We start from the raw sequence: 15,453 nt of genomic DNA on the forward strand, positions 1-15,453 counted from the left end.
ATTAGAAAAAATGTTTTGACAGTGAGAGTGATCGAGTGGAACAGGCTGCCACGAGAGGTTGTGAGTTCTCCTTCAATGGAAATCTTTAAAAAGAGGTTGGACGAACTTCTGTCTGGGATGATTTAGTGAATCCTGCTTTGAGCAGGGGGTTGGACTAGATGACCCAGGAGCTCCATTCCAACTCTAATATTCTATGATTCTATCAAATGTAAATTGATGTCTATAGAGCACCTGTTTTAATAAGTGACCTTAAAATGTATTTGTATGTACATTTCTAAAGGTGCAATTTATATTTTTTAGGAAATGACCTAGGGCGAGTACTTCGATGGGGGGCTGGCTATACTGGTGAGGATCCATATTCTATCCTCATGTCTGTGGAGGAAGCTGAAAATGTCCTGATGGATCGTTGGACCATACTCCTAGATGCTCAGGAGGTAGTTGATTCCATGGAAAATGGTATATCTGAACCTGAACCACCAAAGGTATGATGGTTGTCAATTGATCTGTACACTTGGTTTATCGATATAAGTGAGGGGATGATTAGAATAATTTCAGGGTTTTGCAGTTAATGGGATAGTAACTCCAATTGGCTGATATTTAATATTAGATTTGTTTATCAATGTACATAATCATTGTGGGTAGATTTACTTTCACCAATGGTGGCAGTTTAACACGTTTTGCTTATCAGCAGTCGTACAATAAATGTGAAGACAGACTGATGGCATTTTCATTTTGCACAGAACAAATAGTGGTAGATCATTTTGTGCACATATACTGTCATCGTCAAGACCATGTGCTACAGAGAACATTTATTTAAAAAAAAAATAAGCTTAAAAATCACTTCACCCGATCAACTAGCATTTTGCTGGTTCATTGCGTGAATGGCAGCCTGTTTACACTGCTGGATTGTTGGGAATTGAACCTTCTTAGGAATTAGCGCCCATGATAATTTGTGTGTTAATGCACCATTACAGATTAAAGGAGTTGTCCAGAACTTTAACATTGATGTCCAAACCTTAGAATAGATCATCAATGCCTGATCGGTGGAGGCATGATACCCTAGTGATGCTGCCGGACAGAACTTGTGGAGCTGCACAGCACATCTCCGTAAACGTAATAGTTGCCACGGCTGGGTATGTCAATCAATAGGGTGCGAATGTGCATTACCTAGCCACAGCTACTATTCCATTGACATAGCTATGCTGTGCAGCCTTTCATCCAAGTAGTTCCGGCCAGCGGCATCAGTGGGAATAATTGATTGTCAGGGGTGTCTGCTATCACATCCCCACCGATCAGTCATTGATGACCTATGGATAGGTCATCATTGTTAAAGTCTTGGACAATCCTTTTAAGTTCTAAAGCGTAACTGTTGTTTTCAATTTTATAGTACACAAGAAAATACTTTGTAACATCTTATCAGACAAAATAGCTATTTTTTTCCTCCTTCTAAACTTACCTTTCATTCCCACATTTCTGAATTCCTGTGTGAAATCTGTCCTCAGTGAATACAAATTTTTATATTACTGAGATAGGAGATGGTAGTTGGTGCTTATAAGATTCTATGCAGAAAGGAGGCGAGAGAGGAAAGAAGTCATGTCTCTAGCTCCTCCATCCTCACTTATACAATAGAATATTGACAGTTGCATATACCATCTCCGATCTCTGTAATCTAAAAATCTATATTCACTTAAGTCAGATTTTAACTTTGACAATGAAAGATCAGTTTAGGAGGAGAAAGAAGCAAATATATCTGATAAAACATATTACAAAATTGCTTGTCTTGATGTTCATTTATGAAATAAAATTTAAATTACAGTTACTCTTTTAATTCCTCTGCTCAGTCAATAAAAGATCATCTGTTCCTTGAGGAATTACCATTCTAAATGCCACTTTGCAGTGAAGTTACAACTTTATTTTTTATTAGTGTTTTTGTCTTCTAGATTGTGCAAATGAACAATTATTGTGGGATTGGGATTGATGCCGAATTAAGCTTAGATTTTCATCATGCCCGTGAAATTGAGCCTGGGAAATTCAATAGCAGGTAACTTTCTTTGTGCTCCACACCCAGCTTGATGTTAGGAATGTTCTGCCTCTCATTTTTAATGTCTTTGTATATATGTTGTTATATACATGTCATTTCTCTTCAAGGTTCCACAACAAAGGTGTGTATGTAAAAGCTGGTTTGCAGAAGCTAAGTCACAATCGAAATCTACATAAAGATCTAAAGCTTCAGGTTGACCAGCAAGAAGTGGAGCTTCCAAATATTGAAGGACTTATTTTCTTAAATATTCCCAGGTAGATAATATGAGAAACCAAAATTGGATCATATGTCCACACTGTGTAAATGAAAACATCTGCATTTGTATTTATGAAAGGAAGTAGCTGTAGTGCCAGGTGATGCCTGGGGTAGTAACTGTCTCTCTGTCTCTCACCCACTCCCCCTCTCTCCCAGCCTCTATCTGTCTCCCTCCCTGTCTGTCTTGCTGTCTCTTTCTCTGTGTCTGTCTCTCTCTTTGTCTGTCTGTCTGTCTTTGTCTGTCTCTTTGTCTGGCTGTCTGTCTCTTTGGCTGGCTGTCTGTCTGTCTCTTTGGCTGTCTGTCTGTCTCTTTGGCTGTCTGTCTCTTTGGCTGTCTGTCTCTTTGGCTGTCTGTCTCTTTGGCTGTCTGTCTCTTTGGCTGTCTGTCTCTTTGGCTGTCTGTCTCTTTGACGGTCGTTCCCCGTCTGCCTCTGTCGTTCCCAATCTACCTGCCTGTGCCTATGTCTGTCTGCCTCTCAGTCTATCTCTGTCTTTGTACGTCTCTCCACAAAAATCATATTCCCTCACACATAAGCTTAAACTAAGAATGTCCTTCATTGCCTGTAGTTCCAAGCTACATTGACTTTAATGTAAGCAGGTTTTTTGGTGAAGAACTGTAAAGCGCAGGGTTAAATTTTCCCCTCAAAACATAATCTACAATGTTTTCTGAGTCAAATACGTTGTCTGTGCAAAATTTTGTGATTGTAAATACAACGGTGCGGATTCCTTTAGCGGATATACACACATACGTATTCACTCAGCTTTATATATTAGATTGTTTAGAACTTGGTTATTACCTTTCCTTTAGGGTAAATTATGAGTATTGGATTAGTGGGTGCCTGAGACCTGTGACTCCCACTAATCACCTGTTACCAAATTCCATAGCATTCAGAAATTAACAGTATACAAAACATATGTACACCAATCTGTAGCTGGTATTTATAGAAGACCATGATTTTTGCTGTAGACAGCTGTATTGTAGTATTACTGTGTTTAGTACAAGTGATCGGATGGCGCAAGTTTACATCTCTTAAGGGAATAAATGCAGTAAAAATTAAGTTTTTAACCTCTTATGGACTATGGGTGCGTCCTGCCTCATGGCGGTATACTCCCTTCCGACTGCCGCAGGTAGCCGTTGGTAAGTTCCGCACATGTCAGCTGATTTGAACAGCTGACATGTGCCGCTATCAGGCACGAGTGGATCCGCTATCCACTTGTGCCGGTTAGCCCATTGCACCCTGCTGTCAAAATGTGACAGCAAGGTGTACATCACAGCTGCGGTAAGCTCTCACTCACCCGGTCCATTGGAAGTCACATGCAGCCGATGGTTGCCATAGTAGCACAGGGTCATGTGATGACTCCTGTAGCTATCATGAGTCAGTTCCTATTACAGATGGCAGAGTGCCGTGTGTCAGAGGAGAGCAGCTTTTCTGCAGATCAGAGCAATGGTGCTGTGATCTACAGAAATGAACCAGCAATCAGACTGTGCGTGTGTGTGTGTGTGTGTGTGTGTGTGTGTGTAAAAAAAAAAAAAAAAAAAAAAAGTTTTAAAAAATAAAAAAACCTAAAAGTTCAAATCACCCCCCATTCAACCCACTGAAAATTAAAGGGTTAGAAAAATAAAAACATATACACATTTGGTATTGCCGCGTTCAGAAATGCCCAATCTATCAAAATATAAAATATTCCAAAGATTATTGTGCAGTCGCACTTTTATTGCAATTTTTCCGCACTTGGAATTATTTTGCCGTTTTCCAGTACACTATATCGTAAAACTTATGGTTTCATTTAAAAGTACAACTCTGCCCCCAAAAATAAGCCCTCATATGGCAAGATTGACAGAAAAATAAAAAAAGTCACGGCTCTCGGAAGTAGGGGAGCAAAAAAACGTAAACAGTGCTGGAAAACTGAAAAAAAAAATTCCAGGTGCGGTGAAATTGCAAAGAGAGTGCAAATGTACAATTGTTGTTTTTTTTTTTTTTTTTTATATATATAGTTACCAGGTTCACTATATGGTAAAACTGACCTGGCAATATGATTCTCTAGGCCAGCACGAAGGAGATTGGTACCATGTTTAGTTTTCTTGTCATTTAAGAGGTGAAAAAAAATTCTGAATATTGTAAGAAGAAATAAAACAAACCTTTTGGCGACATTTTCCAAGACCCTTAAGGTTTTTATTTTTCAGAATCTAGTGCATTGTGAGTGTTTATTTTTTGCACCCTAGGCTTTCGTTTTTATTGCTACAATTTTTAGGTAGATACAATGTTTTGATCACCTCTTACTATATTTTTTTGCAATGTTGCAGTGGCCTAAACCCGTAATTCTTGCTTTTTTTTTTTCGCTATGCAGTTTACTAATCGGATTAATATATTTTGATTGGTCCGACATTTCTGAATGTAGCAATACCAAATGTGTTTTGGGTTTTTTTTTCCGCGTAATTCCCCCCCCCCCCCCAGTTTAAATCAACCTCCTTTTGAGATAAAAGGGGGCTAATTTGAGCTGGGGGGGGAATTACGCGCACCTAGTCAGCGCTTGTTATATCCCACTGTCAGAGATTGACAGCAGCGAGTTCTCTGATCCACCCGTGGCTGTTACAGGCACGTGACGGCTGATCAGATCAGCCATCATGTGCAGGTATTTTTTGGCATATGCAAGAGGAGTATAGGGCTCAGATGCTGTGTTTTTGGGGGGTTTATATCCTTGACCTCCAGTATTCATAACTTTTTTTATTATTATTTTTACTTTTGTCAACTTAACCATGAGAGCTGGTTTTCCTGGACTAGTTGTATATTCCGTGATGCACAATTTCTTTGCACTATATAGATATTCTAAATACTTCAATTTGCATGTGTATTATACAGGGAGTCGCATCAAAATCCCCCCCCTCCCTCCCAGTGCAGCTATCATATCTCTAATTTAATACCTAGCAATAGTAGATGGTTTACCAGGAAATAAACATGTAACCATTCGAGATGTCTTGTGATTTCTTTATTAGTTGGGGTTCAGGAGCTGATTTGTGGGGCTCCGATAATGATAATCGGTATGGAAAGCCAAGAATAGATGATGGCTTGCTTGAAGTTGTTGGAGTAACTGGAGTCGTTCACATGGTAAGTAGTCAAGATTGGTATCAAGAGACATAAGTATGATATAAATGTTTCCATTTTTAATGGCCTTCTAGTTCTTGCTGCTACATCTCTGTGCTAAACTGTAAATTAAGTCCTACTAAGGAACTGTGTATTGGGCAGGTCCATTTATGCTGTAAGATATTCAACCTCATAAAACAAAACCAGGGATATTGTCTTAATTTGAAGAACTGAGGGTGGGAAGTGAAAACGTTTGTATATGAGGATAGTTACTTTTAACATAATTTCTGTATGCTTCTTTGCATTTTGTATGGCCAGGGTCAAGTTCAAGGAGGACTTCGTTCAGGTATTCGAATCGCCCAGGGTTCCTACTTCCGTGTTACACTTCTAAAACCTATTCCAGTCCAAGTAGATGGGGAGCCCTGGATTCAGCCACCAGGACAGATAATTATTTCTGCTGCAGGACCAAAGGTAAGAGATGAAAAATATAAAAATATATTGTTGATGCATTAAGGGGGATGATTCATCTGCATTTTTGGCACTTTTCTTTTTTTTTGAAGTGTAACTATCATTTTAATTATTATTTTATAAATCAATAGCACACATGACAATAAGTAACACTGTAATCTATCTTATCAGACAAATCTGCTTCTTTCTCTGCCAGAATTGTTCAGTATCTATAAAAATTTTCAATTCTGAGGTAAAATCTGTATTCAGTGAAGACTTTACCATTACTGAGAGGAGATGGCAGCTGTTACTGAGAACATTCTATGTTGATGGGTGGAGGGAGAGGGAGAGGGAGGAGCTAGTGGCAAAGCTCCTCCTCTCCCTTCTATCTAAATAGAATCTCATCAGTAACAACTGATATCTGTTCAATGATGTATTATTTATTATCCTGTACACTTTTGTTTACTTATGGGGTATAGTCAGACGTATAACTCATCTGAGAATGCTCGGACTGGCCGGTGGCTCTCCTGACCTGAGCGTAACAGTTGCATAGAATTACATGCTTTCAGGAGAGCCGACGACCAATCCGATCATTGCGATGCCATCTTCAGATGATATATATGGCTGTCTGACTGCACCCTTAGTGAACGTTTTTTCACCTAGGATTAACATTGTGTGAACTACACTAGTTTGACTATGCCCCCTCCCCCTCTGATTAGCAGCTCATTGTCTATAGATTTTATACATACAGAGCCTGGTGTGGGCGGGTTAATTTTCTCCGCTTTGCAACATTGCTAAATCTAAAAACTCTGTGTCAGAATGGCTGCACCCAGTAAATTGATCATTTGTTGCATTCGGGATCTCTTTGACTACATTATGCTGCTCGCAGGTGAGGTAGCAAAAACCTGCTAACAGATTCCCTTAAAAGTCACAGATTTTGCAAGATGTTGCAAAAAGTACTAAAAAAAAATCTAGTGTACCTAAAATCCAGTGGCATAACTAGAGTTTGATGGGCCCATGTGCAAAGTTTGGACCTGTGCCACCCTCCACCGACACTCTGGGTACGGCATAATGACGCCAACACTCGGTACAAGATAATGACGCTGACACTTGGCTCTTTCCCTCAGCACCCAGGTTTCCCATGATCTGAAATCCCTCTTTCTATCAGCACCCAGCTTTCCTATATTCTGATATCCATCTTGTCCTCGGCACCCAGCTTCCCCATGCTTTGCTACATATCTTTCCTTCAGCACCCAGCTTTCCCATATCAGAGCAAGGGAAAGCTGGGTGCTGAGAGAAGATGTATAGCAGAGCACAGGAAAGCTGGGAGCTGAGTGAAAGAACCTTTTTCCCTCAGCTCAAAACTTTCCCATCCCATGCTTGTGTCTTTGTCCCCCCTCGTATACAGTTCTCCATATACAATAATGGCCCCCCATATCCTTCCATATAGTATAAAGGGTCCAACATGCCCCTTCATATAGTAGAATGCACCACCATAGTCCTCCAAGTATTATAATGCCTTTCCCATAGTCATCCATGTATAAAATCAGCCTTTACAGCCCTCCAATTATTATAATGCAACTCCCATAGTCCTCCATGCATTATAATTTACCCCATAGTACTCCATATACTATACTGCACCACATAGTCCTCCATATTATAATGCACCACCATAGTCCATCTATAAGGTAGCCCCCATAGTCCTCCATATATTATAATGCAGCCTCCATAGTCATATATGTATTATGCACCCCCTTAGTCCTCCATGTATAATGCACATCTATAGTCCATGTATAAGGTGTCCTTCATATTGCATCATGCAGCCCCCATAGACCTCCATGTGTAATGCAGCATCAAAGACCTCTATGTGTAATGCAGCCCCCATAGACCTCCATGTGTAATGCAGCCCCCATAGACCTCCATGTGTAATGCAGCCCCAAAGACCTCCATGTGTAATGCAGCCCCCATAGACCTCCATGTGTAATGCAGCCCCCATAGACCTCCATGTGTAATGCAGCCCCCATAGACCTCCATGTGTAATGCAGCCCCCATAGACCTCCATGTGTAATGCAGCCCCATAGACCTCCATGTGTAATGCAGCCCCATCGGACTTTGACCACTGTGTACTCACTGATAAAAAAAAAAAAAAAAATTAAAACAAACAAGAAGTCCTCACCTCTCCTTGTTCCCGCGCTGCTCCATCCTCACCTCTCTCCTCATTCCTGCGCTGCTCCGATCAGAGTCCTCCTGTACTGCGCTCTGCAGTCCCAGCATAGGCTGCAGTGGAGTCGCACAGTGGTGACGTCACCACCCTCGGCTGCACTGTGACGTAGAGTGCAGGCACAGGGAAAAATGATGACTCATTGAGCGGCATTTGCTGCTCAATGCTTCATTATTGCTGTGTGCGATGACGGGTGAGGGGGACTCGGTGCCACTGCCTCTGACACCGGGCCCCCATGACTCATATACCGGCCGCGTGGTCTGCCACAGAACAGCGCAGCTGCTCTCTCATAGAGAGGAGCCAGCTGCTGATCTGCAGGCCAGGCCCCTAAGCCAGCGGGCCCGGTCGCGATGGCGACCTCTGCGACCGCAGTCGTTACGCCCCTGCTAAAATCACTCAGGGGGAAGGACTGGAGTACATTTGCTCCAAATTGTGCAGGTTTGTTTCTGAATGACTCAAATTAACAATTACATTGAAAACATCTGGAAACTCTAAAACATGCCAAGTAGCAAACTAAAAAAAAACACACATGGATAGTAGAATACGTAAAGTATGCTTCAAAAAGGCAGAAACTGAAAGGTGAATTGGTGCAAACAAAAAAAGGGGCACAATGCTAAAAACGTAATACAAAACAGGCGCAAATGCAATATTGAATCGGGCACCATGGGCTCAATTCCTTCAATATCCATGGATGAATACCAACCGGACCAGGTGCTTTGTCAATATTTAATTTGCTCAGACGAAGACATACTACTTCTTGTGATAAATTAGTTATATTAGGTGGTGAAATTTGACTTCTGCTGTGTTGAATTATACCTGACAAGATGGAGGAGAAAACCAAACACATCAGCATTCTGTCTGAGTAAAATGCAGTGCTGTGGGCCTAATCTCCCATGGGCCCCTGTGCAGCTGAATAACACAGACAGTATGTTCACCCCGGAGTATTTTGTTCCAACATGTATACAGTATAACGTCTGTTCACACTAAAGCTTTTGACTTGACCTCATACCTGTATCAAAAGTTGATCAAAATACCTGTTTGGTCTCAATAAATGGGACTGTCTTATAAAAGGCCATCTTTCAAGTGCTACTGCTTTTTGGCATTAACAATAAGGGTATGTGCGCACGCTGCGTTCTGTCAAGTGCAGAAAAAAAACGCACCCTCTGGCAGACTGGACAACTGTAAACACTGCGTTTCTCAAAAAAAATGCATCCAAAACGCATGCATTTTGGATGTTTTTTACATGCGTTTTGGATACATTTTTGACAGTGCGGTCCAACGGCAATTCAGCTCTGCTACATGCCCGCTGACAGCAGACAGAGTCGCACAATGAGAATGAACTCTGATGAACTTCACCCGACTTCATTGTCATCCCGCGGCTCTGTCTTTGTGTCGTGTCCTGATTAGTGGTCACCCGTGAAGGACTCACCGGTGACCGGAAATCCCCTGAGTGACTGAAGTGAGCCCCGTGATCAGCGGTGCCATCACTCGGGTTACCCCCAGCCAGCTGGAGTCCTCCACCCGAGACCACAACTCACCTGTAACATCGTCGCTGATCACTCAGCTCACTTAAGTCACTCGGTTGACTTGCTGTCACAGTTGGAGGATCCAGCGGCGGCCGCGGGTAACCTGACTGATGTCATCGCTGATCGCGCGGCTCACTTGAGTTGCTGCGTGGAGCTGACAGAGAGCGGTCGTGGTCTGTGGCCGCTCCTGTCAGCTTCATGTAGCAGAGCTTAAAGCGTCGTGGGACGTCATGTGGATTACGTCGGACCTGGATGGGTGTTTGGGGATTAATAAATTGGTGAAAGAGGGTTGGGTTTTTTTGTCTTTTATTACAAATAAAGGATTTTTTGGATGTGTGTATTTTATTTTGTTTAACTTACAGGTTAATCATGAAAGGTATCTCCGGGAGACGCCTGCCATGATTAACCTAGGACTTAGTGGCAGCTATGGGCTGCCATTAACTTCTTATTACCCCGATTGCCACTGCACCAGAGCAATTCGGGATGAGCCGGGACTGTCGCATCTAATGGATGCGGCAATTCCGGGCGGCTGCTGGCTGATATTGTTAGGCTGGGGGGCTCCCCATAACGTGGAGCTCCCCATCCTGAGAATACCAGCCTTCAGCCGTGTGGCTTTACCTTGGCTGGTGTCAAAATGGGGGGAAGGGGGGGGGGGCACCACACGCCATGTTTTGTTTTTGTTTTGTTTTTTTTATTATATTACTGCACGATATATACCTGCCCACCGGCGGCTGTGATTGGTTGCAGTGAGACAGCTGTCACTCAGCGTGGGGGCGTGTCTGACTGCAACCAATCACGGGCGCCGGTGAGCGGGGAAAGCAGTGGCTACAAAATGAAATGATGAGTGGCCGGCATTTTCAAAAGCGGAAAAGCCACCGGAGCTTTGTGACAGCCGTGCAGCGCCATGCCGGTGATCGGTGAGTATGAAAGAGAGAGGGAGAGACCGACCTACGGACAGAGAAAGATTGACTGACATCGACAGAGAGAGACTGAAAGACCTGCGTTTTGTTTGTCAAAAAAGAATGCAGAACGCCACAAAAATGCAGTCGAAGTGCATTTTGGTTGCGTTTTGACCCACATCATTGATTTCAATGGGTGGAGATCGCCGCTACAATGCACAAAACAAATGACATTGACAAGTGACAGCGATTTTTTGCATCCGAAACGCTGCGTTTAAAAACGCAGCGTGCACATTGAATTTTCGGACTTCTCATAGACTTTGCTGGGCAAGCAGAATGCATGCAATTTTTGCGGGAAAAAAACGCAACGTGCGCACCAGCCTAAGTGTACGTGCCAGGTGCATAAATGTTCTTTTCAGCATGTTTCTGGTCTGGTTAATAGTGTGTTGGGAATCCTCTCTCTGATATCTTGTACACATAGGTGATTTATTGTATCTAATTGATTGTATCGTTTTAGGTCCATATGCTAAAGAAATCAAAGCAGAAGCAGAAAAAAAGCTCAAGCTCCAAAGAATCAAAAGGAGATCCTGTTACACTGTCTAATGACAATGGAAGCTAAGGTCAAGAATGCGCACTGGAACTTCTCCGAGAAACACTGCTGTGCAGACCTCAGGCACTAGAGGACCAAGGTCTCATACAATGCCTTCTGAGGGACCCTGATGCAGAATTCTACTTCCATTGTATACTTTTCTTGTGATGCAACTGTGTAATGCATTCCCTGCAGCTTCCAGTGACCGTTCTAGTAATAAAATAATCAGGGCTGTAGGCTTGTATACATATACTGTAGATATTACTCCAGGGTAAACACGTAGCGTCTGCATGCTACAACATGGCTGTCAGGGTGCAGTGTGAATATTTGTGGCTTAGACACTGTGCACTGAGTGATTATTTACTGTTGTGGTTATTCTTGGATGTATTAAGGATAAATCGTGCTCGTCTCTCCCGTCAGTGATCACAATGTCCAAACACTTGAACCAATAACAAAGTAGGAAGGGCGCCTGACCTGAGCCTTTAGTATCCCGCATTACTAAACGGCTTGCAGATAAATCCCATACATGTTCTGTACTGTATTTAAAGCACTGTTTTTTAGAACATATATTTTTATTCAGTGGTAATATCAATATATAGAGGTATTTTTTAAAATATTTAAGTCCCCCCACCTCCCCCCTGAAATAAATAAGAAAGAAGAAAAGCTGCCTTTCACTATTCCCTCAGTAGAATTTAGGCTGTGCATGGAAATCATGACGTAGATTTGCCAAGGATTATATGATATCTGAGAATGAAACCTATTTTATCTAGACGTGGCATAGTATAAAATCCACATTTTCAGTGTTCGTCAAGGAAGCATTTATTCCTTGTATTGCCACTGAGAACTATGTGTGATTACTTCTTTATTCACCAACTGTGCGGACCATTTAGTGAGCTCTGCTCAATAGATTATTTTTCTATTTCTTCTCATCTAAACCTAGTGATCAGGTTTTACCAAAGTAACGTTTGTGTGACTGTTATGTAATTGTGCTGGTAACAATTTTAATGTATGGTGTGTATACAAAAGTCTATGTGTACTAACCTCCAAGTGCTGTCCTGCTAATCCTTCTGTAAGTGGCAGTCCTAGAGTCTTTTTACTTCTTAGTTATGTGGTATTTTGACTATGATATTATACTAGTTATATGTTTACTACATTTGCAGAAGCAAAGATTTATTTTCTATATGTTTTTATTGTAAAAATAATGCATGAACGGGTTTATTGATTGTGTTTAGACGTGATGCTAGGAATATACAGAAAATGCTGCAGCAAGATTTTACTTTATCCTCTCACTACCTATCAGGCCAAAGTTCCTAAGTGGGCATTGTGACCACATCTCCACGTACGCAGGATTATAAAGTACACTGTGCAATCAGACATTGTTTTGGAAGACAAATATATATATATATCTTTTAGGAAGTACGATTCACATATTCTTCGTGTAGCCTTTCAAAATAGCCAATATATGGGATATTAAAATATTTCTAAATTAGGAGAATGGCCTTTATGTATCTGTTAATGTGTAGCTGTATTTTTATGAAAACAGTGTCTTACAGACCAGTCAGAAGTTTCAATCCGTGGGTGTTATTGTCAGTAGGAAGCCTCTTACTAATTTTTTGGTGCATTTTACGCCAACATAATGCCTATTACTTTGTTATATATTTCTTAACTATTTGTGTGCAACCACAGCAGGTTTGGAAAAGTGTGAGTGGCCTGAAGCCTGGCCAGGATTTAGACACCTTTTATTAATGTGGAAAAGATAGAACCGATTCAGCCAGCTCATCCATCCATATAACCGTGCAACGGATTCAGTAAGTGTAGACCGAGAAACTAATCCATGAAGAGAGTTATCCGGCATCCAAGATCCATAAAAAGTAGAAATTTTATCATAGCAACATTGAAACTTTCAATCCATTTGAAGCAAGGTTAAAAATACAATGGCCAAGAATATCCAGGGTCATATAAACGCGTTTCGGAATATCTGTCCTTATTCATTGTATTGATAGTTTTTAATGTTGCTGTAATAAAATGTCTACTTTTTATGGACCTTGGATGCCGGATTACTCTCTTCATGGATTTATTGATGTGATTTTTTTTTTTTTATTATTATTATTAAAGGTCAGATCATTTTTATGCAGTCTGACTCATGAAGCATAAATGTTGAAGAAAAATCTCTAGGCAACATTTTTATACATTTTTCACAAATTTTGGCACTGGTTTTTGTTAAAAAAGAAAAAAAAAAAAGTATCATGCAGGAAAAATTCCACTTTTTATTTAATCTTCAGTCTCGTAGCAAGTGGAGCTCCACAGATCAAAACTTCTGACATTTTTCTGACACTTTAAGATCTGAACTCCTCATGAGCTTCTAGAAATATTTAAAGGCTGAAATGAATAATAATATTGTCGGACATTAGCTTTGTTTTATACATCCATGTGGTGTAAGCAGAATATGTTACAACTAGAATTGAGTGAGTACCTAGCTATTCGTACTCACTATACTCGTAACAAGTACTGTCTAATATTCGCGTATTTGTTCCGAATAACGTGTGCAATGCAAGTCAATGGGAAAAACTCGCAAAGTAACAGATTCGGTAACCCGAATTCTGCATTATTTGTGCGAGTAGCGAATAATTCGGCTTTCGGGTTACTCGTTACTTTGCGAGTATTCTCCATTGACTTGCATTGTACACGCTATTCGGAATGAATACGCTAGTATTAGACAGTACTCGTTATGAGTGTAGGGAGTACAAATAGTTAGGTACTCGCTCAACTCTAGTTACAAAGTTTCCGATCAATTGTAATCTAAATATAGAGAATATAATTATTTATTATTGTGAAAAGGAGTAAAATCAATAACGAAGTGCTAATTTTTAGAAAATATTTTTTGTTTTTGTAAAGAAAAAAAATATGTAATCCATTTACACTGTGGAATAATGATTCTGAGTTGTTTTTTTCTCCATTTGGTGTACATTTTACTGACATTTTCTTTTGGAGTAATTTGATATTGATCAAAAATTATATTAAATGTGAGGTTTGTGGTGCTCAACTTTAATAGAATTCTTATTATTATTGGCGTATGTAATTCAGTTATAATATATATATTTTGAATAGAGCCATTGTCTTCCATTCGCACTATGACTCCATTAGAATAGGGACCCCATTCTCCTAAACAGTAGGGGGCCCTGCAGTTTGGATACTTAGTGATCCTACATTGATGACCTATGATAAATGTTGCTTGATAGATGATTGTGGGCCAACCTTCTTCATCCTCCGTCTCTTCCCAGCAAGATAGACATTTTTTTTTTTCATTTAAAAGGCTTGTCCACATATGGGGATATCTTTTTTTCTTAAATGCATGATCAGGTTCTTGTTCTCTTGCCGATTTTGGCACGAGAAAAAAAGTGCAGCAAGCTGAGTGTCAGCACAAATCGGACAGTGTGCAGCCATTCAAGTCTTTGGGTGCGTCTGAAACAACAGACCTTTTATTAGCCAATCTCATTTATGTCTTTTTCTTTGCCACTCTGTCCTGAAGGCCAGCATCCCGGAGTCACCTCTTAACTGTAGACATTGACACTTGCATTTTGTGGGTACTATTTAATGAAGCTGCCAGTTGAGGACCTGTGAGGCATCGATTTGCAGTGGGGCCTCCCACTTCTCTTTCTGCTCTGGTTAGAGCCTGTTTGTGCTCTCCTCTGAAGGGAGTAATACACACCGTTGTAGGAAATCTTCAGTTTCTTGGCAATTTCTCGCATGGAATATCCTTAATTTTTAAGAACAAGAATAGACTGTCGAGTTTCACATGAAAGTTCTCTTTTTCTGGCCATTTTGAGAGTTTAATGGAAGCGACAAATGTAATGCTCCAGATTCTCAACTAGCTCAAAGGAACGTCAGTTTTATAGCTTCTCTAATCAGCAAAACTGTTTTCAGCTGTGCTAACATACTTGCACAAGGGTTTTCAAGGAATTTCAAAACATCCATTAGCCTTCTAACACAGTTATCAAACACAATGTACCATTAGAACACTGGAGTGGTGGTTGTTTGAAATGGGCCTCTATACACCTATGTAGATACTGCATTAAAAACTAGACGTTTGAAGCTAGAATAGTCATTTACCACATTAACAATGTATAGAGTGTATTTCTGTTTAATTTAATGTTAGCTTCATTGAAAAAAATGTGCTTTTCTTTAAAAAATAAGGAAATCTCTAAGTGACCCTAAACGTTTGAACTGTAGTGTAAATTATACAAATTATTTTTAGCCCCAAATACATGCATTTAAGAAAAATAATTGTCCTGAGAGGTGAACATTCCCTTTAATGCATAGCAACATTCTTACACAATGTGTGAAATATTTAGTGATTGTCGTGACAGCAGACAAGGTTAAAACAATATTTTT

The 15,453-nt window shown here is 40.5% G+C and overlaps 1 protein-coding gene across 1 annotated transcript in view; it reads left to right on the top strand.

The window, feature by feature from the left end:
• DGKQ (diacylglycerol kinase theta) overlaps window positions 1-13,555 on the top strand; it is a 241,251-nt gene extending 227,696 nt beyond the window's left edge. The window contains exons 18-23 of the mRNA XM_075347487.1: window positions 301-482; window positions 1,941-2,041; window positions 2,149-2,295; window positions 5,292-5,403; window positions 5,698-5,850; window positions 10,990-13,555. Coding sequence (XP_075203602.1) covers window positions 301-482; window positions 1,941-2,041; window positions 2,149-2,295; window positions 5,292-5,403; window positions 5,698-5,850; window positions 10,990-11,091 — 797 coding nt within the window. The 3' untranslated portion in view covers window positions 11,092-13,555. The remainder of the gene's footprint in view (window positions 1-300; window positions 483-1,940; window positions 2,042-2,148; window positions 2,296-5,291; window positions 5,404-5,697; window positions 5,851-10,989) is intronic.
• Window positions 13,556-15,453: the final 1,898 nt, after the last annotated feature.

The sequence above is a fragment of the Anomaloglossus baeobatrachus genome, chromosome 1 (assembly GCF_048569485.1).
Source record: "Anomaloglossus baeobatrachus isolate aAnoBae1 chromosome 1, aAnoBae1.hap1, whole genome shotgun sequence".
Classification (NCBI taxonomy): domain Eukaryota; kingdom Metazoa; phylum Chordata; class Amphibia; order Anura; family Aromobatidae; genus Anomaloglossus; species Anomaloglossus baeobatrachus.